Below are 27,930 nucleotides of genomic sequence, written 5' to 3'. Positions count from 1 at the left end.
AATTCTAGCTTTCGCAACCAACGGTTGCTTCATCAGGAAAGAGGGAAAGACGAAAGGATGTGGGTTTTAAAGGAGAGGGTAAGGAGTCATTCCCATCCCGGGAGCGGAAAGACTCACCTTAGGGGGGAAAAAGGACGGGTATACACTCGCACACACACACATATCCATCCACACATATAGACACAAGCAGACATATTAAAAGGCTTTGCTTGTGTCTGTATATCTGTGGATGGATATGTGTGTGTGTGCGAGTGTATACCCGTCCTTTTTTCCCCCTAAGGTAAGTCTTTCCGCTCCCGGGATGGGAATGACTCCTTACCCTCTCCTTTAAAACCCACATCCTTTCGTCTTTCCCTCTCCTTCCCTCTTTCCTGACGAAGCAACCGTTGGTTGCGAAAGCTAGAATTTTGTGTGTATATTTGTGTTTGTTTGTGTGTCTATCGACGTGCCAGCGCTTTCGTTTGGTAAGTCACATCACCTTTGTTTTTAGATATATTTTTCCCACGTGGAATGTTTCCCTCTATTATATTCATATCATTAAAGATAAAAAATATTTACACAATCAATAATTAATTTCTGTTCTACATCTACATAAATACTCCACAAGTTAATGTACGCTACGTGGCAAAGGGTACTGTGTGCCACTGTTAGTCATATCATATACTGTTCCACTTGCAAATAGAGCAAGGGAAAAAGACTGTTTATATACCTCCCTACAAGCCCTAATTTATCTTACATTGTCATCGTGGTCCTTATGCAAAATGTACATTGGTGGAAGCATAATCATTCTGCAGTTAGTTCCAAATGCCAATTCTCTGTAGTTTCTTAATAGTGTTCCTTGAAAAAAATGTTGCCTTCCCTCCAGGGATTCCTATTTGAGATCCCAAAGCATCCAGTAATACTTGAATGTTGTTCTAACCTACTGGTAACAAATCTAGCAGACCATCTCTGAAATGCTTCAATGTCTTCCTTTAATCCGACCTGGTGCAGATTCAAATGGCTCTAATCACTATCGGACCTAACATCTGAGGTCATCAGTACCCATGCAGATTCCAATGACTCAAACAGTATTCAAGAATGCTCACACTAGTGTCCTATACGGGGTCACCTTTACAGATGAACCACACTTTCCCAAAATTCTTCCAATAAACCAAAGTTGACCAACCACCTTCCATCCTACATGCTCATTCCATTTTGTATTGCTTTCAACATTAGGCCAGATATTTAGACAATATGACATGTGTAAGCAGCTCATTACTAATGCTGTATTCGAACATTATGGTTTGTTTCTTTTACTCATCTGCATTAACCTGCATTTTTCTACATTTAGAGCTAGCTGCCATTTGTCACATCATCTAGAAATTTTGTCTAAGTGATCTTGTATCATCCTATAGTCACTCAACGATGATACCTTCCCATACACCACAGCGTCGTCATCAACCAGCCACAAACTACCGCTCAACCTGTCCGCCAGATCATTAATGTATTGGGTTGGTGCTCAAGTTCATAGCATTTTTCCATAAGTGTAATAAACCCAACAGATTCCCATAACAGAGGCTTTAGTCATAAATACTATGTTTTCCTTCACTATTTACAACAGTTTGCTAACATTGAGGACTTTTCAATTCCACGACTGTAGAAATCACGTGGTTTTGAGGCAAATAACTTGTCAAGCCATGTTCGGAGCACATTTTCATCCAGAAAGGAAGTTCCTTGAAGACTGTTCAATAGAGAACAGAAAAGGTGAAAATCAGAGAGCACAAGATCAGGTGAATAAGGTGGCTGTGAAATCGCTTCCCAACCCAACTCCTGTATAGTGTTTTTTGTCAGTCTAACAGAACGGAGGCAGGCATATCACAGAGTAGCATCACTTGATGCAGTCTTCCTGGTCATTGTTCGATTATATATGCAAGACATCTCAGTTGTTAACAATAACTGTCAGCAGTGATGGTTACAGCTTGGGGAAGCAGTTTGTAGCACATCACTGTTCCACCAGATGCATAACATCTTCTGTGGATGTGCACAGGTCTTTATATGGGGAGTTGCTGCTGTTTTTGGGCTCAGCCATTCGTTCTTTTTCCTTATGTTACCATAAAGACACAATTTCTCATCACCAGTACTGATAGAGTATAGGGAAGGTCGGTGTTGTTGGCAGATCATTTGGTGATGAGAAAGCAGAGACGCACATGTGGCCACCCACACATTTTTGTCATTTTGACTTGGAGCATGCTGCACTCATCCGTCTTATTTTTGAACATTCCCCATTGAATGCAAATGTTACATGATGATGGAGTAATCACAGTTAACCACATTTGCTAGTTCTAAAGTATACTAATGTGGATCATTGTGGATTAATGTGTTTAAAAAACTTCATCAATCTTAACTTTGCAGGTCCATTGTTTTACCCATTTTATATGCAGGATTCACCTGCCCTTTTTTCCAGTAACATGGAGAGTCACAATGTCAAAACAATTCTCCTCAAAACAAGAAACCAGTGTCTTGTTGTACTCAATCCAATGACATTATTTCTATACATGGTGTAAATGTTTCTGGCTACCTGCATTTCTGTCACCCCTCTGTTGAATTCAAACAGAAAAATATGTCAGAAATGTTCCGATTTCTCCTATTGGCACTCAATTTTCTAGTGTCCACAGCTCCAGTCACCATCTCCAAATGACAAAATGACAATACATAAACTCAAATAGCAACAGGGAACTAAAAAATAAAAAATAAAAATTGATAAATGAACCCATAGCAACCGGAATACCAACTTGCAAAACAAAAACACTTCAAACTTCTTGGGCCCTGTCACACTTTGCTGGGGCACTCCTGACAATACCCTTGTCTTTGATGAACACTTGCAAACGAGGACGCCCTACTGGGCTCTGTTACTTAAGAAGTCTTCGAGTCACCCACATGACTGGGAACATGTTCCTTAATGCTTGTAGCTTTGTTAACAGTCAGCAGCAGATCGCCGTCTCAAATGTTTTTTGGAAATATAGGAGTATGGAATCTGCCTGTTTCCCTTCATTCATAGTTTTTGGAATATCTGAGAAAAGGGCAAGCTGAGTTTTGCACAAGTGATGGTTTCTAAAATCATGCTGATTCATGGACACAAGCTTTTTGGTCTCAAGGAAATTTATAATATTCAGAGTGATAATATATTGAAGAATTCTGCAGTAAACAGGTGTTTATTTAAGGATATTGGTCTTAACTTTGCAGGTCCATTGTTTTACCCATTTTATATGCAGGATTCACATGCCCTTTTTTCCATTAACTTGGGACTTTGCACTGTGCGAGACATTTGCATTAATGTGAGCTAAGTAAGGGGCTAATGCCATAGAATCCTTATTGTAAAACTGAATTGGGAGTTTTCAACTCTCTTGTTGCTTCTCTGCGTCACAGATGCCTATTGCTATATTCTCCATATGGGAGTCTGTGTAATGGTCAAACAATGAATAATTTCTCAAGTGTGAAATTTGAAACTCCTGATTTCCTTTTGCTATTTTCTACTGCCACAACAGTGTGGGAGCTCCAGCTGCTTTCTAGACAGAACAACTCTCCCACCTTCAACCTTTCACCCCTCTCTCACTTCTACTTCCTACTATCTCTTGGTTTTCTTGATTATCGGATAGTCTGGTTCATTGGGATTTGTCTTTTGTGTCCTCCTTCTCTGGGACTATTTCCAGCTTGACACACAAAGGATTGAGATGCCGATGATGTTGTAGTTCAGTCCCTATAACCTTTTCAATTCATTCATTCAAGATAGTTTTCAGAAAAGTGTCCAAAAGTACTTCGCAAGACTGTCTTCTGTATCCCTTGCAATGAATCCATAGATGTCTCAGTCTATATTCGGTAGGTTAATGTCGCTTCCAACCAATGTTGCACAATCTTGGCATATCTGTGATCCTAACAGTAGACTTTGTTTGAATGACTTTAAAACTGACACGGTAGAATTCGGTGGTTGATAAAAACACCTATACCTGTTGTACATGGCCAGATAACTTAACTGCCACATTCAAATTTCAACTTTATGGAGACAATGTTTTTGTCAACTGCAATGAACATCCCTGTGGCCTGTATGACCTGAAGATGGGATCAGAAACCAAGCGACAAGCGTCGTTGGTGACGACGTGATCCACAACTTGCAGATGACTGCATCATGTTCGCTTTATAGCTGCAAGCAGGATTTCCTCCACATCTTGGATGTGGATCCCTGGCAGATATATCGAATGCACATTGGCTTTCTTTTTGGCCCTGAACACTATGTCGGTAAGGGGCTTCAGAACTGCCTAATATTGGAGCTCCTGATGACAAGAAATACCTCGATACATAAGACACTTACCAAAATTTTTAACTAATTACAAAAGTGGGACCAAGTTCTAACACATTAAATAAGATATTTACAAAATGAACTTTCTTTAAGACAAAAAGCCATGAAAACCAATTTACTGGGTTTTTTATATATAAAAACAAGTGAGACTAAGTAACTTGGTTTATGAGACTAAGTAATTTAGTAAAACAGTCTGTCCCAAAAGGGACCCAAACAAATGCATTGATATCGGTAGAACATAATTCACTATTTTCCTGGAAAATTTTTGTACTTCCAGTGGAAAGTTGCTGTCAGTCATCATTTCCACAGGGATGTTCACTCCTTCCCTGGGGACCTGAGAGGTGTCCAGTGTTATCCAGCAGTCGCCGCTCTGAACTATTGAATCCTTATCAATTGCTTCAGTCGCAACAGATGACTTTCCTGTTTTTGCAAGTCTAGAGCCTGAGCATCTAGAGACCTGAAAAACTCATCACGATGTACCTGAAGGTCATCTGAAAAGAACTTTTTAACTGCTTCCAATGCTCACAATTGTTGATTAAACTATGTGGCTAATTCAAAATCAATATTAAACTTCATGCTTCCAAATTCCATGCTTAATGAGTTGTGTAAATCAGTTCTCTCAGCTTCTAAAGATGCCCATCATTCCATATTTATTTCTGCATTCTGTGCTGGAATTGGGGCTAGCAACCCAACATAGCCTGCATCTTGTCAGTGACAACAGCTAGCCGTGTAATGGTACTTTCCTTTTGATGACTGGTGACTACAAGTGGCAGTGTGGGTTGTGTGAAGATTTCCTCACCATCAGCATGCTGCAGTATGGTGGCTCCGATGTTGTTGGCACCAGAGGTTGTCTTGGTGGCAGTGTTTGCATCGGCAGTGTAGGCCATCGATTCTTGACTGGGCAGTGTATGAGTGCCAGCCATAGCCTTGGAAAGATGCGCACTGTTAGCTGTCGAGAGACGGAGTATACATTCACACCTCAGTGTGACCCATTGACCTTCTGCAGATAGTGTTGCTGGCCTCTATAAAAGCACTGGCTTCTGTGAAGGCTGTGGGAATGAGACAGCTCACCTCGCAGGGCATTTGCTCTGCTCTGTAAATGTTACCTTGTTCCATCATGGATAGAAGGTGGCAGTAAGTAATGAAAGGTAAAGAATTTTCTCTATAATTTTAGAAAGTTTGGTCATCACCTACAGGGTGAGATTAGCAGAAAAAGAGTAGCACTTTTATCACCACCTATGGCTCAGCCAAGTGCAGTCAGCAGTGAACTGGGGTGAACTTCCCATAGGTACTATGGAAACCGTGCTGTCAGGACCACCTAGCGGATTTGACAATTACGAAATCTCTTCAAACTGTGGCACAGATGCCAAGTCCGTAGTGACCAGAGAATGTATGGTATCTTGTCTGTCATCTTTCCTCTAGTGACAGTTGGTAGAACTGGCGAATGAACTGCTTATCACTGTTTCCTTATCATCCAGAAAGTCACATTCAACTCATAATCTCCTGTCTCCAGACTGGGGAGAGGATCTTCTTCATCTGCTGCAAGCTTTTCATTGCTGAAGTCGATGATATAAACTAAAGAAATGGTGACAGTGGAAAAGCAGCATATCAATAATTGCCAGTAATTGCAATTAACTCAGATTTTATTGAAAAATAAGACAGAGATGTGAGGTGGTCCTATTTTATCAGGTACACTCACAATTATGAGTGACTTTTCAAGCTGCCACCATACTGTAGGACAAGTAATGAAATTAAAAATACGAGAATGAATCCTATATAAACAGAATTATTTTTGTAAATGTATCTAAGTTTCAGAAAAATTTGTACACATGAACTTATGTTTCTGTATAGTCTTCTGAATGTGAAATGCATTTTTCCCAGTTGGTAGGCTGTTTCTTGATCTCGTTGTCCTAAAACGAACATGGCTGTGACAGCACCCAGTTGCACACGAATATTTCTAGTGCCAATGTTGTCAAATCTGTATCCTCTGACTGCTTCCTTTAGAGGTCCAGACAAATGAAAATCACTGGGCGATAAGTCTGGACTGTAGGGAGGGTGTTCTAGTTTGGTCCACAACAGGTCCTGAAATTTTTATTGAGTTCAGGCAGCTGTATCGGATCAACTGTTATCGTAAAACACAATCACATCCCAGATTGGAAATGCACACCTATTCTGACACTACACACATTTTGTTTGGTCCAAAAGTTAGCAGTAGTATGCAGCATTCACAGTATGACATATGTGGAGATAATTAATGAGAAGAATTCCTTTAAAAATAAGCTTCTATGCAGGGATACGGTTTGTGGCTTCGACAGCTGCAGATTTGCCTGTTCTGTGCCATTCCGCACTTGACTTGTAGTAGTTTACTGACATTAGTTCACTATGTTTGTTAATTTTCAAGTTGGTTGCTGTAAAAGATTGAGCATTCTTTTTCCTTGCTCTTTATAATCGTTTGGTGAAAAATGACACACGCTGAAATATGAGAACTGCTTTCATAGTGTTGTCTTGTGTGGGAACAGCTAAATTACCTACTGCTATTAACTTAGAATCGCTCAATTCCATGGTTACCACAGTGGTACTGGTGCAGCAACCATAATAGATCCTCAGAACAGAAAAAAGTCTTGGTTGCACAAGATAGGGTTATTTAATCCTCACATATGATGTGATTTGCCTGTTATAGGCATCATCAGACAATCTGGAGAAATTACAAACTGGTGTAAGTATAAATGGCTCTTAAAGGCAATAATAAATGAATAAATTAAAAAAACAAGAGGAAGACATACACTGATTGTACTGTGGAGCACATTTGTGTTTCAGGGGAAGGTGAAGGGTATAAAGTTTCAACTCATAAAAGATTGCACTATAACTGAGCTTACTGATAAAAACTTCTGTTATCTGTAACCAAGGCATCAAACATCATTAAGAGTCCCATAGAACTGGGCGGTAACAGCCTGATAGCCACTGTCGATGCTTTATTTCATCACCTAGAAGCAGCACGAAAAAAGGTAATGACAGCAGTCAAAAGAATGCTACTAAAGCATGCTAGGGGTAACTAACTTAAGCAAATAGGCATATTCAGTGACCAGAAAAAACTCAAGAGTACAAAATACACCCATATAATGGCTAGGGTAATACACCTTCAGAAAATGCCTGCGCACTAAAAAAAGAAAAAAGCTAAAACTTTTTTTAGTAAAAATATGAAGCACTGAAGCCAGAAGAAATGTTAAACTGGCAAACTGTAACACTGATAATTTACCCGTGAAGAAACAGCCCCCTGAACAGAAATATGCTCTGTTTGCAATACTGTGAGCACGCACTGTCATGCTGGCAACCAGACTGCCAAGCAAGTGTCAGGCCTCCCCAGAACCAATGTGAGAAAAGACTCACAAGGTGGAGTGTTAACACTTAACTAACTGATGGCTAAGGCTCAAATAAAATAATAAGTAATAGGAGGGAAAACTTTTTCACCTGACCTTTTTTTGTCAGTAGATGGTCACTAAACTTAACAGGTGAAAAAATTTTCCACGTTTGCCCAGACCTGAAATCTTCTGGCCATCAGCCCCCAGACTCAGAAGACCTTAAAATCCTTCATGCGGCCAACAAAGGCTAAAAACTGAACTTACTGGAGCAGTTTGAAATATCTTCAAATTTCTGAATGTAATAAATGAACAAGTCAATTCTAAACATCAAACACTTTTTGATGTTATGGTGTTTATCTTTGAATGATAATTGCAACCCATATTACTTATTATTTTATCGAAGCCTTAGCCATCAGTTAGTTAACTTTTACCACTCCACCTTGAGTTTTTTCTCACTGTGGCTCCATGTGGCCCTGACACTTGCTTGGCACTCTGGTTGCCGGCATGACAGTGCGTGCTCATAGTATTGTAAACAGACCGTATTTCTGTTCTGGGGGTTGTGTCTTCATGGTTAAATTGTCATTGTTACAGTTTTCCTGTTTTACTTTGCTTCAGTCTTCGTTGCTTAATATTTTTACTAAAAAAAGTGTAGCTGTTGTTGTTTTTTATTGTTTTTATTCTTATTAGTGCCCAGGAATTTGCTGAAGGTGTATTAGTTTAGCCATTATATGGGAGTATTTTGTACTTGTGAGTTTTTCTGTGCACTGAATGTGCAGTTCCTTCTGTTAAATGTTAACACTGAACAGGATATAAAATCTGTTAAATCTGAGCTCAAGAGGGTAATCAATAAGCCAAAAATTGATTATTTTAGGACACTCCTCAGAGACATTCACTGGACTGATGTTTACAGTGCTCATGGCATGAATGAAAAATATAACACTTTTGCTAATAAAGTGCTTACCTTATTCGAACACTGTTTTCGCCAAAAACTTACCAAGGTCAGAGCAAAGTCTACAAAGAAGCCATGGATTATTCAAGGAATAGGGGTATCTTGTAAAACAAAAAGAAAACTGTATCTGTCAATCTGAAACAGTTCCAATGTTGATGCTAAAGCACATTACAAGAAATACTGCAAAATATTAAAGACTGTAATACGGACATCAAAGCAAATATATTACAAGGGAAAGATAGTCATATCAGATAACAAAATAAAGACAATATGGGATATAGTGATTGAGGAGACCAGTAGAACCAGACATGAAGAGGGACAACTAGCATTAAGAGTAAATGGTACATTGGCGACAGATGTGTATAGTGTTGCAGAACTTTTTAACAAACATTTCATAACTGTTACTGAAAAGATGGAGTTGTCAGGCTCTGTAGATGCTGAGATGGAATTCCTCAGACCAGACATTTCAAGTAACCTCCATAATATGAATTTGACCCTCGCTACCCCAGCAGAAATAATGTCCATTATAAAATCTTTAAAATCAAAAACATCTAGTGGGTATGATAAAATATCAACAAAGCTAATTGAAGAATGTGATTCTGAGTTAAGTAACATATTAAGCTATCTGTGTAACCAGTCATTTATCAGCAGAATATTTCCTGAATGGTTAAAATATGCTGAAGTTAAGCCACTGTTTAAGAAGGGAGATAAAGAAATAGCATCAAATTTCTGTCCAATTTCACTTTTGCCAGAATTCTCAAAAAGTTTAGAAAAAGTAATGTGCAATCGGCTTTATAACCATCTTATCTCAAATAACATACTGTCGAAGTCACAGTTCGGATTTCTAAAGGGTTCTGATATTGATAAGGCTATCTACACTTACAGTGAAAATGTGCTTAATTCATTAGATAAAAAATTGCAGGCAACTGGTATATTTTGTGATATGTCAAAGGCATTTGACTGTGTAAATTACAATATCCTTTTAAATAAATTACAATATTATAGTGTAACAGGAAATGCTGCAAAATGGTTCAAATCTTATATATCTGGCAGGAAACAAAGGGTGTTATTAGGAAAGAGATATGTATCGAGCTATCAGGCATCATCCAACTGAGAACTAATTACATGTGGGGTCCCACAAGGTTCCATTTTAGGGCTCTTACTTTATCTTGTGTATATCAATGACCTTTCATCAGTAACATTACCAGATGCCAAGTTCGTTTTGCTTGCCGATGATACAAACATGGCAATAAATAGCAAATCAAGTGTAGTCTTAGAAAGATCAGCTAATAAAATATTTGTGGACATTAATCGCTGGTTCCTAGCCAATTCCTTGTCACTAAACTTTGAAAAAACACACTACATGTAATTCAGAACTTGTAAGGGGTGTCCCACGAGTATATGCCTAACATATGATGACAAGCAGATAGAAGAAGTGGACAGTGTTAAATTCTTGGGATTACAGCTTCATAATAAATTCAACCGGGAAAAGCACACCACAGAACTGCTGAAGTGTCTTAACAAATCTCTATTTGCAATGCGAATTGTGTTAGACATAGGGGATATAAAAATGAAAAAGCTGGGATACTATGCTTACTTTCATTCCATAACGTCATATGGGATTATTTTTTGGGGTAATTCATCAAGCCAAGCTAAAGTTTTCTGGGCACAAAAACGTGCAGTAAGAGTTTAATGTGGTGTGAACTCAAGAACATCCTGCAGAAGCCTGTTTAGGGAACTAGGGATACTAACTACTGCTTCCCAATATATTTATCCTTTAATGAAATTTGTCATTAAAAATATATCACTTTTTCAAACTAACAGCTCAATTCATGGAATCAATACTAGAAATAAGAATAATCTTCACAAGGATTTAAAGTCACTTAGTCTTGTACGAAAAGGTGTGCATTATTCAGGAACACACATTTTCAATAACTTGCCAGCAGCCATAAAAAGCTTAGCAACCAATGAAATTCAGTTTAAGAGAAGCCTAAATAAGTATTATAGTAGTTGTATTACATGTTTATTGCCTTACAAATAAATAAAAAAAACTTTTTTTATTTTAAATTCAGTGCATTAGTATTTGTGAAATGATTCTTTCGTATAGTGTTCATTAAAAAATGATGATCATTCCACTTGGGACCTGTGGAATGGTACATTAGCTTATTTGTTTGAGTTGTAAATATGTGTCATGTATTGTTGTTTTTCCGACATGTTCTACATTCTGGAGGACCTCCTCACTACGGATCAATTGGAATGAAAGTAAATTTAATTTAGTCTCTAATCTAATCAAGTTAATTCCACAAAAATAGTCACAGAAATAATATAAACAACAGTATGCAATAATGGTCTGTATTTTAAACTGTTAACATCTGAATTTCTAAACTGGTGAACAAGTTTGTTATTTACTCTCCCTGAAGGTGACTTTGTGTATTTACATTATACATGGCTAAATGCGTTGTTTCTAAATGTAACAGTAAATGGTTTTAGGTTGTTCACAGGTTGACTTTGACAGAACTAAACATCTGTCTGATGAATCCATTCAGCGGAGACGTGCAGAGAGGGAGAGACTGATTACAGAGCGACTTATTGAAAGGGAGAGGATACTTTCACAACATAGACAACAAGCAAATAACTTGGAGAGGTAATAATTTAATTCTATTCACTCATTTTTAATCCCCTTGCTTTCTTTTTTACTTTTCAAACTTCTAGTTTTCAAAAGAAAATTGATGCTAAATGGTTGAGTGAGATAATGCTGGGGAGACAGGGAAATATTGTAGAAGATAATAAGAACTGCTGTAGTCACCTGATGTGAGGACCATAATGACACATCATGCAGAAAGAACAAAACTGAAAATAACTGTGTGCTCCTTCCAGCAAGGCCTGTATGAGGATTGTGGTACTATAATGGGGACCACACACACTGTTTCAAAGCGGAGTGAATGTGCTTGGTGGGTCAGCATAATTGAATAATTGACAGCTTGTGATTAGAAAAGTTAAGTGTGGAGGCAGAAGGCTAGAGAGTTAGTGTGAAGTCTAGAGAACAGGCAATGTAGAATATTTGGAAAGAAATGGAAGGCTCCTTTCTATAATGTTTTGGTTAACCAGTGTCAGAGGAAGCCATCCTGGTGATTATAACAATGCTATTCTCCACGTTCTGAATTGTTATGCGACATGTGCAATAACTGGGATTCGTGTTTATCTAGTAGAGACCTTTAGTAACTGTTGGTCTGTAGGTTGCATTGCATGCAGTGACTGATGATTCCATAGCTAGTTTGACAGTTAATATTTTTTTGCCATCTCACCACCAAAAAGTAAAGTTCCACATTCTGTTACTGACAGCTTGGGATTACCAGGTGCAATGGAGTATCTGAGACCAGTCTTTAAAAATAACTTCAGTAAAATGAAAATTACACTCACATCTCCCGAAGAAGTAGCATCCATCATAAAATCCTTAAAATTATAAGAATTCCAGTGGGTATGAAAACATATCAACAAAGTTAATCAAAGAGTGCTCATGCGAGTTAAGTTCTATCTTAAGTTATTTGTGTAATCAATCTCTTATCAGTGGAACATTTCCAGACTGGCTAAAATATGCTGCTGAAGTTAAGACTCTTTACAAGAAGGGGGATAAAGAGATACTATCAAACTATCGACCAATTTCACTTTTGCCGGCTTTCTCAAAAATATTTGAAAAGGTTGTCTTCAAGTGTCTCCTTAAGCATCTGACTGCAAATGATATATTGTCCAACTCACAGTTTGGATTTCTGAAGGGTTCTGATAAAGAGAAAGGTATTTACACTTACAGTGAGAATGTACTTAATTCATTAGATAATAAATTACAGGCTACTGGCATTTTCTGTGACCTGTCCAAAGCCTTTGACTGTGTGAACCACAGCATTCTCCTAAGTAAATTAGAGTATTATGGTGTCACCGGCAATGCTGCGAAATGATTTGAGTCTTATCTAACAGGAAACAAAGGGTGTCGTTGCAAAATAACTGTGCAGTAAGCAGTCAGTCTTCATCTGACTGGAAATTAATTACGTGTGATGTTCCTCAAAGTTCCATTTTGGGTCCGTTGCTTTTTCTTGTGTATATTAATGACCTCTCATCTATTACATTGCCAGATGCTAAGTTTGTTTTGTTTGCAGATGATACAAACATTGCAATAAGTAGCAAGTCAAGTACAGATTTAGAAATAGCTGCTAATGAAATTTTCACTGACATCAATAAGTGGTTTAAAGCTAATTCTTTGTCATTAAACTTTGAGAAGACCCACTATATGCAGTTCAGAACCTGTCAGAGATTTCCTTCCAGCATGAGTATAACGTAAGACGACATGCGGTTCGAAGAGGTTGACAGTGTTAAATTCTTGGGATCACAACTCGATAATAAATTCAGTTGGGAAGGGCATACCACAGAATTGCTTAAGCACCTAAACAAGTCTATATTTGCCATGAGAACGATGTCAGATGTAGGAGATATAAATATAAAAAAACTTGCATACTTTGCTTACTTTCATTCTATTATGGCATATGGGATCATATTCTGGGGCAACTCGTCAAACTGAGCAAAAGTTTTTAGGGTGCAAAAGCATGTGATAAGAATCATTTGTGGTGTAAATTCAAGAACATCTTGTAGAAACCTGTTCAAGGAACTTTGTATTCTAATCATTGCTTCTCAGTATATTTATTCCTTAATCAAATTTGTTGCAACTAATACATCTCTATTTCCAACCAATAGCTCGGTACACAGTACCAATACTAGTAATAAGAAGAATCTACGTAAAGGCCTAAAATCACTTACCTTGGTCCAAAAAGGGGTCCAATATTCAGGAACACACCTTTTTAATAAACTGCCAACAACCATTAAAAACTTGGTTTAAGATAAAGCACAGTTTAAACAGAGTTTGTAAGACTTTTTGATAGGCAACTCCTTCTACACCATAGATGAATATCTTAATAGAGACTGTTAAGTCAGCTTAAGTAAAAATATCTGTTAGATTTCAGTTTTGACAACACTTGGTCACAACAGTCAAGATTAGGTATTTTGCGTATGATAAATTTATTAATAGTGGATAACAGTGTGTATTAACTTATTTTCGACTATCTCCTGACAAATGATCAGAGTAGTAAGTATTGTATTCAAATGTTTTATGTTTTTATGTCATACTTTCTGACATGATCCACACCCACGACAATCATCTCATTTTTTGGGTCTGTGGAATGAAAACTGAATCTAATCTAATATAATAACAGAATTGCTCAGCCTTGATTAATATGAACATAACAACACCAAGGATAGTCGTGATCTGGGTAGTGATGTGGTTCGTGATGTAATCACTGCTGCACAACTACACCACGGGACTGGGTCCCAGGGAGAGTGCTGATGGCTTCTGGGTGGTATAGCGGAGTGACGCAGCATGGTGCGGAGTCAGCTGTGCCCCAACATACGGGGTGCTGTAGGCAAGCAGCACGAGTGGCCTGGAGCAAAGTTGTAACTGCATCTGCACCTGCCACTGGGGTGTTTACCATGGCTTAAGTACACCACAACAGAGGAATATCTGTAAGCTTTTGAGAATGTAAGATAGCCCATGATCCAAGGACGTAATATAGTCTGTAATAGCAGTGCCACCGTTGTTTCTGTGCTCGCTGCCTGTGTACAGTGGTAGCATTCCCTGGTGGTGCTTGTTAGTGTTGAGCCTGTAAATAATAAGCACCAAATACAAACACAGGAAGTACTGGTGAGACACAGCTGTTTGTCTCTGAAGGAGGAGCACTTGCAGGTGTGAGGAGCAACAATCCACAGGGCATAAAAGTTGTGCCAGGCAGGAGTAGCAGAGGTCAAGTCCTGCATACACTTCAGTGTCCATTCATTGTGACTGACACTTTAGCAGAGTAACATGATAGTTATATGTTTAGACATACAGTTAGTACATCATTATGTGGCTAGTTTGCTCTCCATCACTTCTCTTGTCTTATTCTGAAAGTACTGACTACACTGCTCTCTTTTAATCACTAGCGATTCTGAGATATGTTCTTCGTGGAAATTCAATCCCTGCTTCTGACACTCTCTTAAAAAATTAGCCATGGTCTGTTTGCAACTTCGGAAAATGAAATTTGTAATAAGGGGGATTGCTGGAGATAGAACCTCAAGTGAAAGTTCAGTGCCTTAACCCACACACCACTTCTCTTAACGCCTGTCCTAAAAGCTTATGGTAACAACCTTAGGAGGCACACATGGAATCTCTTTCATGGAAATTATTGTTAATCATATGACGTATGTAAGAGAAGATGTGAATAGAGATGCTCTTCAGAAAGGGCACTTGCCTGAAAGCAACTTTGTGTTGTATTGATAGACTGGTTGGTAAGAGTCCCCTCACTTCAGCCATAGAAGTCAGCAACTCGTAGCCTTATTGCAGAGAATCTGTGAGCTAAGCTTGTTCGGTATGGTACTGGTATCAGAAATGGGTACTTCTTTCAGCTTGATGAACAGTGCCACACTAAATTTTTGGAAGGACTGTCCAAGTGCTTTCTCTTGTTCATGATAGAGAGCAGCTGTGGGCCAAGAATGTCTGTGTCAGTTTGAGCTAGCCAATGGGACGATAGAATGTGACAGCCAATGGCAAACAACAAGAAAATGACTGAGAGAACTAGACGTATTTTCATGCTACTAACATAAAGATTTATTGTATTTTGTGGATGGCCCTTCCTTCTCATTCTCTTTTAGACATAACACTTTTCATCCTTTATGTTTTAATGATTCCATCTGAAATCTTGGTTCGGGCAATGAAATGAAATGAGTTACATTGTTGGATGTCCCTTTCTTCATTTCAAGTTTTTAATTGATATATATGGCACCTTTGCGCTGAGTACATTGAAATATTATTAATTATTTTGTGTCAAAGGTGGAATCTATGTTGTGATGACAGACTAATCTGTAGCGTAGCCAGAGGTTGGAATGTATCAATTTGTTTGAGCGTTGCAAAGCCAACAAATGTGAATGTTTAATCTAGGTTGTGGTGACAGACCGATCTGTAGTGGCAAATTTATCTGTAGTGTTGTCAGATGGCTATGTTAGCTGGGAAGCTGATAGTTTCATTTTCCATTAACTTATATTTACTTATGACCTGAATCCTGCAGTGTATAAACCAATAACAGAAACATTAAGATGCAACAGAAGCAGAAAATGACAAGTCAGTGTTTACAAGGCATTTATTAGGTGTTCATGTATATGTGTCACTGTAAATGAAATGTTGTTCTCCGTAATTTGATCACACTTAAGCACATAGTATGTTAACATTGATGTTTCATTAAATGGCCTCAACCTTCAGTAGTCACTGTCCTCATCCACCCAGCCCCTTCTGTGTTCCCATTCCAGCACTACACAAGCATCATTCCACCATCATACCCAGTCTTTTTATTTCTCTCCTTTTCCACTACTCCCCCTCCCCACCTCTCCCCCGTCCTCCGTCTAACCTGCAGCACTTCACTGTCCGCCACCTCCACCTCCACCTCCACCATACATCCCTCCCCCTCCCCAACCCATCCCAGCCTCCTCCTTACCCCCGCCCCCCCTCTCCCGGACGCCACTCCCCATGCACTGGTGCTGCTGCTCGTAGTGTGGTTTCAGTTGCCTGAGACTGCAGTCGTGTGTGTGTGTGTGTGTGTGTGTGTGTGTGTGTGTGTGTGTGTGTGTGTGTGTGTATTTTCCATTGTTTGATTACATTAAATTCATAACATGTCTCCCATGATCAAAATGGAAATGTCACTATGTCATTGGAAATAAAAATCAGTTGGTGCATTGTCATAGCTTCCCATGACTGCTCATGATAGTTGTTACCAATATATGTTTGACTGCATACAGACCCTTATTGAGTTTTACCACATCACTATGTGGAGCCCTGGATGCTCACACATGAGTCTCCAAAAAGTGCTGGTTTTCAAATCCCACTGCACACTGGCCCTAAGCAGCTAATTCATTTATGGGAGATAAGGAAATTTTGCTTCAGAATTCTAGTCATACAGTCCACACTTTATCTCTCATATCTACATACCCAGTGCAAGAAATTTCTCTGCAAGCGACCTAGGACATTATCAATTTTTCTTCCTCTTTTTCCATGTCTTCATCCTTGACTTACCAAACCTGTCTGTTTGTATTCACTAACTGAAAACCATCAAAATTTTTTTCCAAAAAGTCTTTGGCCATTTCGTGTCCAGTGAACAGGTGTTTCCCACTAGTTGAATAAATGATCATTTCAAATGTATGTGATCTCCATAAAATTATGAAAATGAGGTCCAAGCAGTGTCCCACAGGAGCTACAGGCAGCATCAACATACCTTTGCAGGACTATCTGTGCACTGCATCTAACACCAGCTTTTCAATGTCATGTTGACAGTAATGATGCATGTTCTGTGTGGTTAACATTTTCCAGTCCAATAATCAGCTGACAAACCTGCATACTTAAAGTGTTCCATGGCAATCGAGAACTAGTAAAGACAGCTGCTTTTGATCATTACCGTTCATGTACCAAAGTTGCTAGAATACATTGCAGCTGACTTCATGCTCATGAAAGTTTATCAACACATGCCCAATTCCATGCATTGGTTGAAGTGTCAGTGATGTTGGCAAACCCCCCATACTTTGTAAAGATAAGGGTGTATGTGGCAGACATGGTATACCAGCTCACAAATCATGTACCCAATGTATTGTTCTACATGCATGTGTCAATTGTTTTGATCCTCTCAGTGGGCTAGCAGCTGTTTCGTGAGTATGTGTCTGGTGAGCTATCTCAGACTATCCTTATCTCTCATATGATTGAACCAGTGGTCACAGTCCTAGCTGTTGGTCTGACTCCTTCCTCGGTTGTTCTTCCTTTTATTTATATCTATCTTCTTTACTTTTCATCAAACTTTTCAGATGAAATAAGTTTTGATTCGTTTTTGGGTTTGACCTCCATTTTTCTGTATTTCTGTGTGGACCAGTTGGGGAAGGATACCTTAGATAGCTCTAGCTTACCTATGATGCAGAAGGTCCTCTATGCCAATAACTAAGTAAGCACAAAATTGCACTTATAAGCCAATGCTGTAGCCAGTCTATCATGGTTAGGTTATCATGTTCACTCTTGTTAGAGCCCCCTGAAAACACAGGAATAGTACTTTTGATAGTAGAGCTGTTACCTCTCCATGTTTGCCAAGGAGTAGTTACTCATCTTCTCAGGGTGCCAGAACTTCCGCAATGACAGTCCTGCCTTTGCTGCAACTGGGTGACATGTCTGAGGGGAGCTCTTTGTCAGAATAGGTGGTATCAGGGTAGATGTTTTGCAGATGAAACAAATCAATTAACCCATAACAATAAACAGAGAGAAAACCTTTAGTGAGTTTCCATCTCTAGCCTCTCCAAGGGATGAAGTGACAAGCACAGAAAAATGGACCTTAGAAATTCCTTCAATATTTAATATGCTCTTGGACTGATGGGGAGTTCTTTGCAGTAAAAAAATCATTATACAATGTTGAACATATTGAGGATACGTTTTGTGAGGTAGTTACATTGGAAAAAAATGAGAATGGATCTCTGCTTGTGTGAAAACATCTGTGGCTACACAAACACAAACAATCCTGATATGTGGCAAAGTGGGTGACATTCCCGTTGCTGTCAGTCCACATAAAAATCTCAGTATGACTCAGAGTTTTATATTCCACCGAGATCTGATAATTCAGACTGCTGATGAATTGTGAGTCATCCTAGCAAGACAAAGGAATCCGTTTCATTCACCGAATCCAGAAAGATCTGAAGAACAACAGAATAGACACAAATACTTTTATCCTCGGTTTTGAAAGGAATACATTACCTAAGAAAGTTAAAGTTATGTTTTACAGATGTTATGTTAAACCTTAAGTTCCTCCAACAATGAGATATTTTCAGTGCCTCTTATCATTTAACCTCTTATCATTCTGCTACACTGTGGAACCGAGAGGCCACTAACTATTTCTGCCCCCGGATCTATAGCACTAGCAGATGCCTCCACACTGCTGCAGCTAGAAGCACTTTGAGTGTGTCTGGCACCAATGGAGGTGAGGACACCATCCAAGGTACCTAGGCACCTTCCTCCCTACACAAAGCAGACACATGGCCTCACACAAGCCAGTAAATGAAAAAGTCACAGACAGTGGGTCACAGAACAGAGATTAAGTAAACAAAAAGCCACATGAAAGAAAAAGAGAGAGAAACCAAAAACAGACTCAATGATTCTTACAAAAATGGACCCCTATTTTGCATATGGAAGAATCCACATATTTGGATGTTTCACCAACCTCACAGGAATATGAAAGTATCAGCATTCTTTTGCCTACACTTTCTATGTTTCCTCCTCCTTAATGTTGTTATTGCTAATTTGATGAGTGTGGAAATGTGTCCTGCACTAAGAATGAAAGTAGAATATTTACTGTATATCATATGATTGATACGACAAAGAAAATAATCAGTTAATGGCAATATAATGTATTAGTAAGAGGCAGGATTCCCCAGTGATTCTAAACTAAATTCACTGTTCAGTTTCATTCAACAATGTTGAATAAGTTCTACACTAAGCATTTACCACTGAACTCTGATAAATCTCTCCAATCCATTTCTTTCACTCCTCTTCCTTCCCCTTCAACTCTTCTGCCAGAAGAAGGAGCCACTTTCTCTCAAAGCCTGTGAAAGTTAAACCTTTTTGTTTGTGTGTTCTCCTGCTGTTGCTTGGTGAGTAGATATTTTATCAAATGATTGATTGTTATCCACTTCATACTTTTAAGTTAGATTACTTCAGAATCTAAATGGTAATCAGAGTTCAGTGGTAAATGCTTCTTATACAACTCATTTGACATCATTATGATATATCTAATGAAATTGAACACTGAATTTAGTTTAAAATCACTGAGGAGTCCTGTCTGTTATTAATACAAACATTTTAAATAGATTTCAGAATTTCATTATGCAAGACAGAGAAGGACACATTCTTTGTGGAAAATGTATGAATGTCTTATCATATATGTACATCATTTAATCAAACATTAATGTAACGATGAGACTAAGTTTCCTAAAATAGTAAATTTTGTGCCCAGGAGTGTAAAAATTTCTGGGTGATCAACAAGACTCTGAGTTACAGCTGGTTATTGACTTAATGTAAAAAATATTTCTTAATCACATTATTTTCTTAATTATGAGCCCATTTACTTTGAGTTATTTGCCGTTGATACTACATACACTGAAACAGTAGATACTACATCTTTTTATTAAATGACTTATTGATGAAAATATGGCGTTTCAGTCCTTGATCGCTATTCTTTATTTTAAGTGACCGGTTTAGGGCCAGCTGCCCATCTTCTGATCTGTTAGACAAACAGATCTGAAGATGGGCAGCTAGCCCGAAACTCGTCACTGAAAATAAAGAATAGCAATCAAAGACTGAAACGCCATATTTTTATTTAATGAACGATCACGGAATTCCCATTAAGACAATCATGTCTAGTTTTGATAGACTTATTGATGCTTTAATCGCCTGACTTCTTTCTCCAGACAGAAGAAGAATTGGAAACATGACGAAGAAAGAAGATATGAGAGAGCAGTAACAGACTTGCAGAAAGTGAAAGCTGATGACATGAAACAAAAAATTGATGAAGCTGAGAAACAAAAACATTTAATAGTGCAGCAAGAAGTAGAAAGTCTTCAGCTTTTGAGTGCTCTTTTTGAAAGAATAAAGGTATGAATATTTGGCTAATACTTTTTTAAAAAAGTCATGTAAATACAATGAAGGTAGTGAAGGTGTCTTAAAAGATTATTTTGCAGAAAAAAGTAGTCTAAAATAATACTATATCAAACCACATATAGGAAATGCCACATGGCACCAAAATGATATAAAAGATAACAGTTCTATAGCTTTCAAACCCAAGAGTTCTTCAGTCTTACAAAAGACGGAGCGGGTCTGTGTAAAGATAAGATAGGGAAACCAACACTGTTGATAGTTTCCTGATCGAAGAACAATTCTTTGCTTTTTGTCACACTTCTGCTTAAAATCCCTGCATCACCTTGTAAATAATTTTCACAGACATTTATCGATTCCTGCAACTGTCAATAAAGATCATTTACTGCCTAATTCAGTGGAATAAGGTGGCATCCTGATCAGCCTTAGGATTCACATTCAGGAGGACGGAAATTCAAATATCTGCCTGCCTATCCAGATTTATGTTTTCCATGGTTTGTACTAGATAATTTAGGACAAATTCTAAGGTAGTTCCTTTGAAGAGAAAGCAGGTGACTGCATTTTCAGTTTTCCCCCAATTTAAACTTGATCTCTGACACTAATGACAGGATGTTATGCACGAATTTCCTTTTTCCTCCTTATCAGAATGTGAAAATGTGCATAGGCAGGCATTGTAAATCATCAGTTAAGATGGCAGAGGGAAAAATTTCTTTAAAAGTTCATACAATTTGAGAGGAGAATCAGAAACACGGATTCTGAATAAAGTAAGCACAGACAATATGAAGGTAGTACTGTATGAGATGTATTAAGTCATCCTTTCTATGAAGGAAGGAAAGGCAACTGAAGATGATGGAGTTGCAATAAAAATGTTTAAATCTGGAAGAAAAGCATTATAAAAGGAACTTAAAATTAGTTTACGGAAGGTCTGTGGTGGACGACAACAGAGCTTTCATTGTTCTGTTGTACAATAAAGGAGACAAAAAAGTACAGGCTCATCAGTCTCCTCTTCGTATTGTAGACCAAAATTAGCTCACCAACCACAGAGAAATAACATTGGAGTTCAATCAGGCAAAGGACAAATAGGATTCAGCACAGTAGACTATTTGTAAATGACAAACAGAATTTTAAGATTCAGCAGCAATTACAAATTATTGCTTTGTCTATGGTGCAGATTCTATAAAATCTCTGGCAACACCCCTTTAAAAAGAAGGAAATGATTCAAGCTAACCGAGCGAGGTGGCGCAATGGTTAGACACTGGACTCGCATTTGGGAGGATGACGGTTGAATCCCGCGTCCGGCCATCCTGATTTAGGTTTTCCGTGATTTCCCTAAATCGCTCCAGGCAAATACCGGGATGGTTCCTTTGAAAGGGCACGCCCGACTTCCTTCCACATCCTTCCCTAATCCGATAAGACCGATGACCTCGCTGTCTGGTCTCCTTCCCCAAACAACCGAACCGAACCGACTCAAGCTATGTTAGTATACTAAGGAACATATGCATCAGTGCTACAGTTTCTATTAGATTTCATTATATTCTGATTAAAATACCTTTGTGATAACTGGAAAATCCAGGGTGGAATAAGCAATACTGTGGTGGGATAGATTGCTACTGATCATATAGAGGAGATGTTTAATTGCAGACAGGCACAACAAGACTGCTATACATCTGAGCTTTTGGCCACAATGCCTTCTTCTAAAGTAGAAAGCACACATACGTTCACACAAGTACAGCTCACATATCCATTAGCACTGTTTCTGGCTGCTGAGGCAGTCTTTTTGTTGTGCCTGTCTACAACTCAATGTCTCATCTTTCGTGATAACCATTGTAGGCGGTGAGGTGGCAGGTGCCAGCTGCCTGCTGCTTAAGGTCCTTTCTTGAGCACCACATTTTTTGCTGTGTGCAGAGCATCTTCAATCATTGCTAGCTGCTCATTGGCAGCTCTGTAATTGTCATTATTCCTCCCCCTCCCCTGTCACCCCTTTCCAGCTGCTGCAATTTGTCAGTCACAAAGTTATTTTATTCAACCTTTAATGTAGTGCGAAACATGGAATTGAAAGAGGGATTATCCAAGCAATATAGCAGACAAAAGAAAGTAAATGATAGTCGGTGTAGATTTTAGTGTTAATTTTCTGAAAGGTTCAGGTAAAAAATATGATTTGGTAAATTTACTCAATGCTTGTACCCTAAATTATGTTGTTGGTTTCCCACCAGAAGTACACAGGAAAGCTCTTCACCAACAGATAACACATTTTTATGTGAACACCTAATCAGTTGCAACTGTTTATTCAGTAGTGTATGTCTTTTCTGACCATGATGCACAACCAGCCATACTAAACAACTTACCTGATTTTAGGTAAATGGTATCACAGAAAACATTTAAAATAATTAATGATCATACAGCAGTATGTTTCAAGGCTACCTTACACGAAGCTGACAGAAGGGTGTATGTAATGTGACAGACTCAGTTCCAAATTTTGTATATTTAAAATTGGATGTCTGCCAGTTTTTAACCCTTTTGCGGCTACAGGAGCCGCATGTCCTGGCTCCCTACCTGCTGACGGGAGGAAACACAGTGTGCGCCTGGCCGGCGGGCAGCAGACTCAGACGTGTGGACGCTGTAGGCTACGGCTACTGCAGGCTTCCCGCATGTTCCGGCGCACACAGAACCACTGTTCAGTAATGTTATTCCTAAAAACAGTATATGCTGTATGGTCACAGTGGTTATAGTTTCTGATAACCACGAAATAGAGCTTTGAAACTAACCAACACTATCAGTTATGTTTTTATTATGGGCTGAAAAACAGTTGGTTTAGAAAAATGATGAGAACTTTTTTATTAGTAATTCCTGTAACCTGGGACTTACACCATCAATGTATGTGTCTACAACATATTAAAATTTCATTAACATGGGATGAATGTGTTTCAAGATATATAGTTTTAAAGTGAGTAGTGCACAGCAAAAATGCACAAATCTCAGACAATTCTTGTTACTGTCTTAAATAAAAAATAATTACAGAAATTTAAAACCAAATTGTGTCATGTATCTGGACTCAAAGCTAAACAAAGAATATATCTGGATAACTCATTGTGTGAAAGGTCCATGGCTTAGTTCAGTAAGAAATCGGATAGTAAACGTCTACCTTGTTCCTTGTTCTTGCTCGTGAGGTCTCGTGAGCCGTATTCGCCTCAGTACCTAGTTTGCTGCCGTACTGATGCAGAGACCTTTCAGGCAATGAAGCCCCAGTTTTTCATAGACCACCTTGAAGATAGGTATGGGGAAGTGGCGGCTTTGTCTAAAATAAGCAATAGGGCAGTTTTGATCCAAGCGGCCCCCCAGACTAGTCGTGGGCATTGATCCCCTGTGACGAGCTGGGTGATATCCCCATGTCGATTACTCTCCATAAAAGCTTTAACTTGGTCCAGGGTCAGTTTTCCATTGTGACCTTCTTTTGCAGTCAGATGAGGAGCTACGTGCCAACTTAGAGCAATGGGGTGTCCACTTTGTCTGGCGCATGCATAGGGGACCCAAAGACAACAGGGTTGCTACCGGTGCCTTCATCTTGGCCTTTGAGGGTGACTTGTTGCCTGAAAGGGTCAAGGTGATGTTTTACCATTTGACGTGAAACTGTACGTCCCTACCCCTGTGTGGTGCTTCAAGTGTTGGAAGTTTGGTCACATGTCATCTCATTGTACTTCCAGCACCACATGCAGGGATTGTGGTTGTCCTTTGCACCCTGGTGCTTCCAAGTGTGCCTCCTCCCACTTGTGTCAACTGTGGGAAGCACCACTTCCCCTGTTCACCTAACTGCCCTGTTCTCCATAAGGAGTGACGAATTATGGAAATAAAAACCCTGGACAGGCTAACCTATCAAGATGCAAAGAAGAAATACAAACGACTTGATCCTAATCCAATGACTACCTCATATCTGCGACTGCGACTTTGTTGCTCCCGTTGATGAGTGCTGTCCCTGCGTTTGTTAATCCTCCAGTGGGCCCTCAGGGCCGCCGTGACTCTCCCCCCCTTGTCCGTGATGGGGGACACTGCATTTTCTGGTGCTCCCAATGTACCTCTATTGGGAAACAAAGCCCCCAAATTGACAGGGATGTCGGACCACACTCCTCCGCCGGAGTTACATCAGCCTCCTCTGGCTTCTCTCGCGTGGAAATGGTCCCTTGGAAGTCTACCTTCTAAGGCATCCTCCAGCGTGACAGTTGACATCAGTCAGTGGCTCAAGGAGCCACAAGCGGGAGATTGCAGAACGTCCCGCTCTTCATCTGTCCCCGAGACTCCCTCCCACATTGCTCGTAAGGCACAGTAGGGGGAGGAGGAGGAGGAGGAGGAGGAGGGGGAGAAGAAGCTGGACATGAAGAAAGAGGTTCAGGTAGCCTCTGTGCCACCTGTTACTACCAGCTTTGCGTCTGAGGATGATTTGCAGATTTTGGCATCCCCCGACGACCTAAATTTGCCTCTGTCTCGGACGCAATGGTTCTCATTTCAGGCTCCCCTTCAGTGGCTGTAGATGATCCAGTGGCGTAATCTACCTCCTCGGTCCCTTCACGTCTTTTTTGGCCGAGGACAATGTCATTCTTCAGTGGAATTGCAGCGTTTTTTTCCACCACCTTGCTGAGCTGCAACAATGTATCAGCCTTCACCCTTTCTTCTGCGTTGCTCTCCAGGAAACTTGAATTTCTGGTGTTGCGAACCACTGCCCTCTGTGGCTATTGGGGTTATTATAAAAATCTGGCAGCTTATGAGAGGGTATCTGGTGGAGTCTGTGTCTGCATCCTTAACTCTCTTTAAAGTGATTGTGTCCCTCTTCAAACACCTGTAGAGGCTGTCGCTGTACGGGTGTGGACGCCTCAGGCTGTTGCTGTCTGCAGTCTCTATCTTCCACTGGATGGTGATGTCCTGCAGCATGTATTAGCTGTGCTGATAGCCCAGTTGCCACCCCCTTTTCTGCTACTGGGCGACTTTAACACCCATAACCGTTTGTTGTGTGGATTGGTGGTAACAGGCCAAGGCATTGTTGTTGAGCAAGTGTTGGCACAGCTTGACCTTTCTCTTTTAAATGATGGTGCCTCCACAAATTTCAGTGTGGCGCATGGCACGTACTCAGTCATTGACCTTTCGGTCTGCAGCCCTGGCCTTCTACTGTTTGTCCAATGGAGTGTGCATGACGACTTGTGTGTTAAAGACCACTTTCCGATCTTTCTGTCACTGCCACAGCGTCACTCTCCTGGGCGCCTCCCCAGATGGGCTTTGAATAAGGATGACTGGGACTTGTTCACCTCCATTGCCACTATTGAGCCTCTTTCTCATGATGCCATTGATGCGGTTGTTCACACGATAACCACCAGCATCTTTTCTGCAGTGGAATATGCAATTACCTGTTCTTCCGGGTCCCCTCGGCGGAGCACTGTGCCTTGGTGGTCACCAGAGATCGCTGAGTCGATTAGAGATTGCAGGTGGGCCCTCCAGTGTCATAAGCGGCACCAGCACTGGAAGACCTCATTGCCTTTAAGCGGCTCCGTGTGCAAGCCCGATGCTTTATTCGCCATCGGAAGCAGGAGTGCTGGGAAAGGTATGACTCCACCATTGGCATCCATTGCAGGTTTGGGCCAAGATTAGGTGACTCTATGGCTATCGCACCCCTGTCTGCATACCAGGGCTTTCCCTGAATGGAGCAGTCTGTACTGACTCCAACATGATTGTGCTCAGAGTTCTGCTTCTAAGAATTGCCCGCTGGTCTTCCGCTCCCTGAAGGAGCGTTTGGAATGTCAGAGCCTTTCATTCTGTATGGGCCACCCTGAATTGTACAATGCTCCATTCAGTGAGTGGGAATTCCAAAGTGCCCTCGTTGCTTGCCCTGATATGGCTCCTGATCAGATGCTCAAACACCTCTCGGTGGCCTGCCAGCGACGCCTCCTATACCTTTTCAACCGTATCTGGGTTGAGGGTAAGTTCCCGTCTCAGTGGCGAGAAAGCATTATCATACCAGTGTTGAAGCCTGGCAAGAACCCACTGGAGGTGGACAGCTACTGCCCCATTAGCCTCACCAATGTTCTGTGCAAGTTGCTCGAACACACGGTGAGCCGGAGGTTGAGTTGGTTACTTAAGTCTAAGGGCCTTCTGGCTTCATCTCAGGATGGGTTCCATAAGGGCCACTCTGCCACCAATAATTTGGTCTGCCTGGAGTCTGTCATCCGTACGACCTTTGCCCACCGTCAGCATCTGGTTGCTGTCTTTCTCGACATGCGGAAGGCATATGATACCACATGGTGACACCAAATCCTCACCACGCCTCATGGATGGTGTCTGAGGGGCCTGCTCCCGATTTTTATTCAAAATTTTCTGTCGCTTCGTTTCTTCCGCATGCAAGTTTGTTCCTACCGAGTCCAGCAGTATGGAGTCCCGCAAGGCTCTGTCTTGAGTGTCTACCTCTTTTTAGTTGCTATCAATGGGCTAGCTGCAGCTGTGGGAATGTCCTTATCAGCTTCTTTGTATGTCGATGGCTTTTGCCAGTACTATAGCTCCACTGGCATTGCGGTTGCTGAATGGCAGCTGCAGGGTGCTAACTGCAAGGTGCAGTCTTGGGCCATATCGTGTGGCTTCCAGTTTTCGGCCACCAAGACTTTCGTCATGCATTTCTGCCGGCGTCGCACTGTTCACCCTGAGCCATGGCTTTATCTTGACGGTGAACCTCTTGCTGTGGTGGAGACGCATCGTTTTTTGGGATTGCTTTTTGATGCCTGGTTGACTTGGCTCCCTCATATTTGGCAGCTTAAACAAATGTGCTGGTGCCATCTTAACGCTCTTCGTTGCTCAAGTCACACCAGCTGGGGGTGCCAATTGGTCTACCCTTCTACGGCTGTATCAGGCCTTGATCCAGTCCTGTCTTGATTATGGGAGCCTGGCTTATGGTTCGGCATCGCCTTCTGTGTTGCAGTTGCTTGACCCCATACGTCACTGTGGGGTCCAACTCACAACTGGAACTTTCCGCACAAGCCCTATCAACAGCATACTTGTGGAGGCTGGTGTCCCTCCATTGCAGACCAGCGCCGACAACTACTGGCCGCTTATGCTGCACATGTTTGTAGCTTGCCCGGGCATCCAAATTACCATCTCCTGTTCCCCAACTTGGTTGTCTGTATTCCAGAATGGTGGCCCTGGTCTGTCTCCCACCTCTTTTCCAGGCCCATTTACGTATACCCCCGTGGTGTGTGCCCCGCCCATGTCTTTGGCTGGATTTGGCATAGGACCCGAAGGACTCGGTCCCTCCCGAGGCCCTCCCCCACCACTTTCTTTCCATCCTTGCCACATTTCACGGCTCTGACGTGGTCTATACTGACGGTTCGATGTGGTTATGCTATTGCTCTTGGGGATCATTCTGAACAATGCTCATTGCCAGCTGGCTGTAGTGTTTTCACTGCAGATCTGGTAGCCATCTCTCGCGCCCTAGAGTATATCTGCTCCTGCTCAGGTGAGTCCTTCATTATCTGTAGTGACTCCCTGAGCAGTTTACGAGCTCTTGTCTGGTGATAGC

At 40.5% G+C, this 27,930-nt stretch overlaps 1 protein-coding gene across 2 annotated transcripts in view; it reads left to right on the top strand.

Annotated features, from left to right (window-relative positions):
* LOC124804838 (A-kinase anchor protein 17A-like) overlaps window positions 1-27,930 on the top strand; it is a 134,433-nt gene that overhangs the window by 60,287 nt on the left and 46,216 nt on the right. For both annotated transcript variants that reach the window (XM_047265187.1, XM_047265188.1), the window contains exons 2-3: window positions 11,143-11,285; window positions 20,201-20,384. In XM_047265187.1, the coding sequence (XP_047121143.1) occupies window positions 11,143-11,285; window positions 20,201-20,384 (327 nt within the window). The remainder of the gene's footprint in view (window positions 1-11,142; window positions 11,286-20,200; window positions 20,385-27,930) is intronic.

Source organism: Schistocerca piceifrons, chromosome 7 (assembly GCF_021461385.2).
Source record: "Schistocerca piceifrons isolate TAMUIC-IGC-003096 chromosome 7, iqSchPice1.1, whole genome shotgun sequence".
NCBI lineage: Eukaryota > Metazoa > Arthropoda > Insecta > Orthoptera > Acrididae > Schistocerca > Schistocerca piceifrons.
Note: the sequence above shows the minus strand (reverse complement) of the source record. Positions and strands in the feature narration are given on the sequence as shown.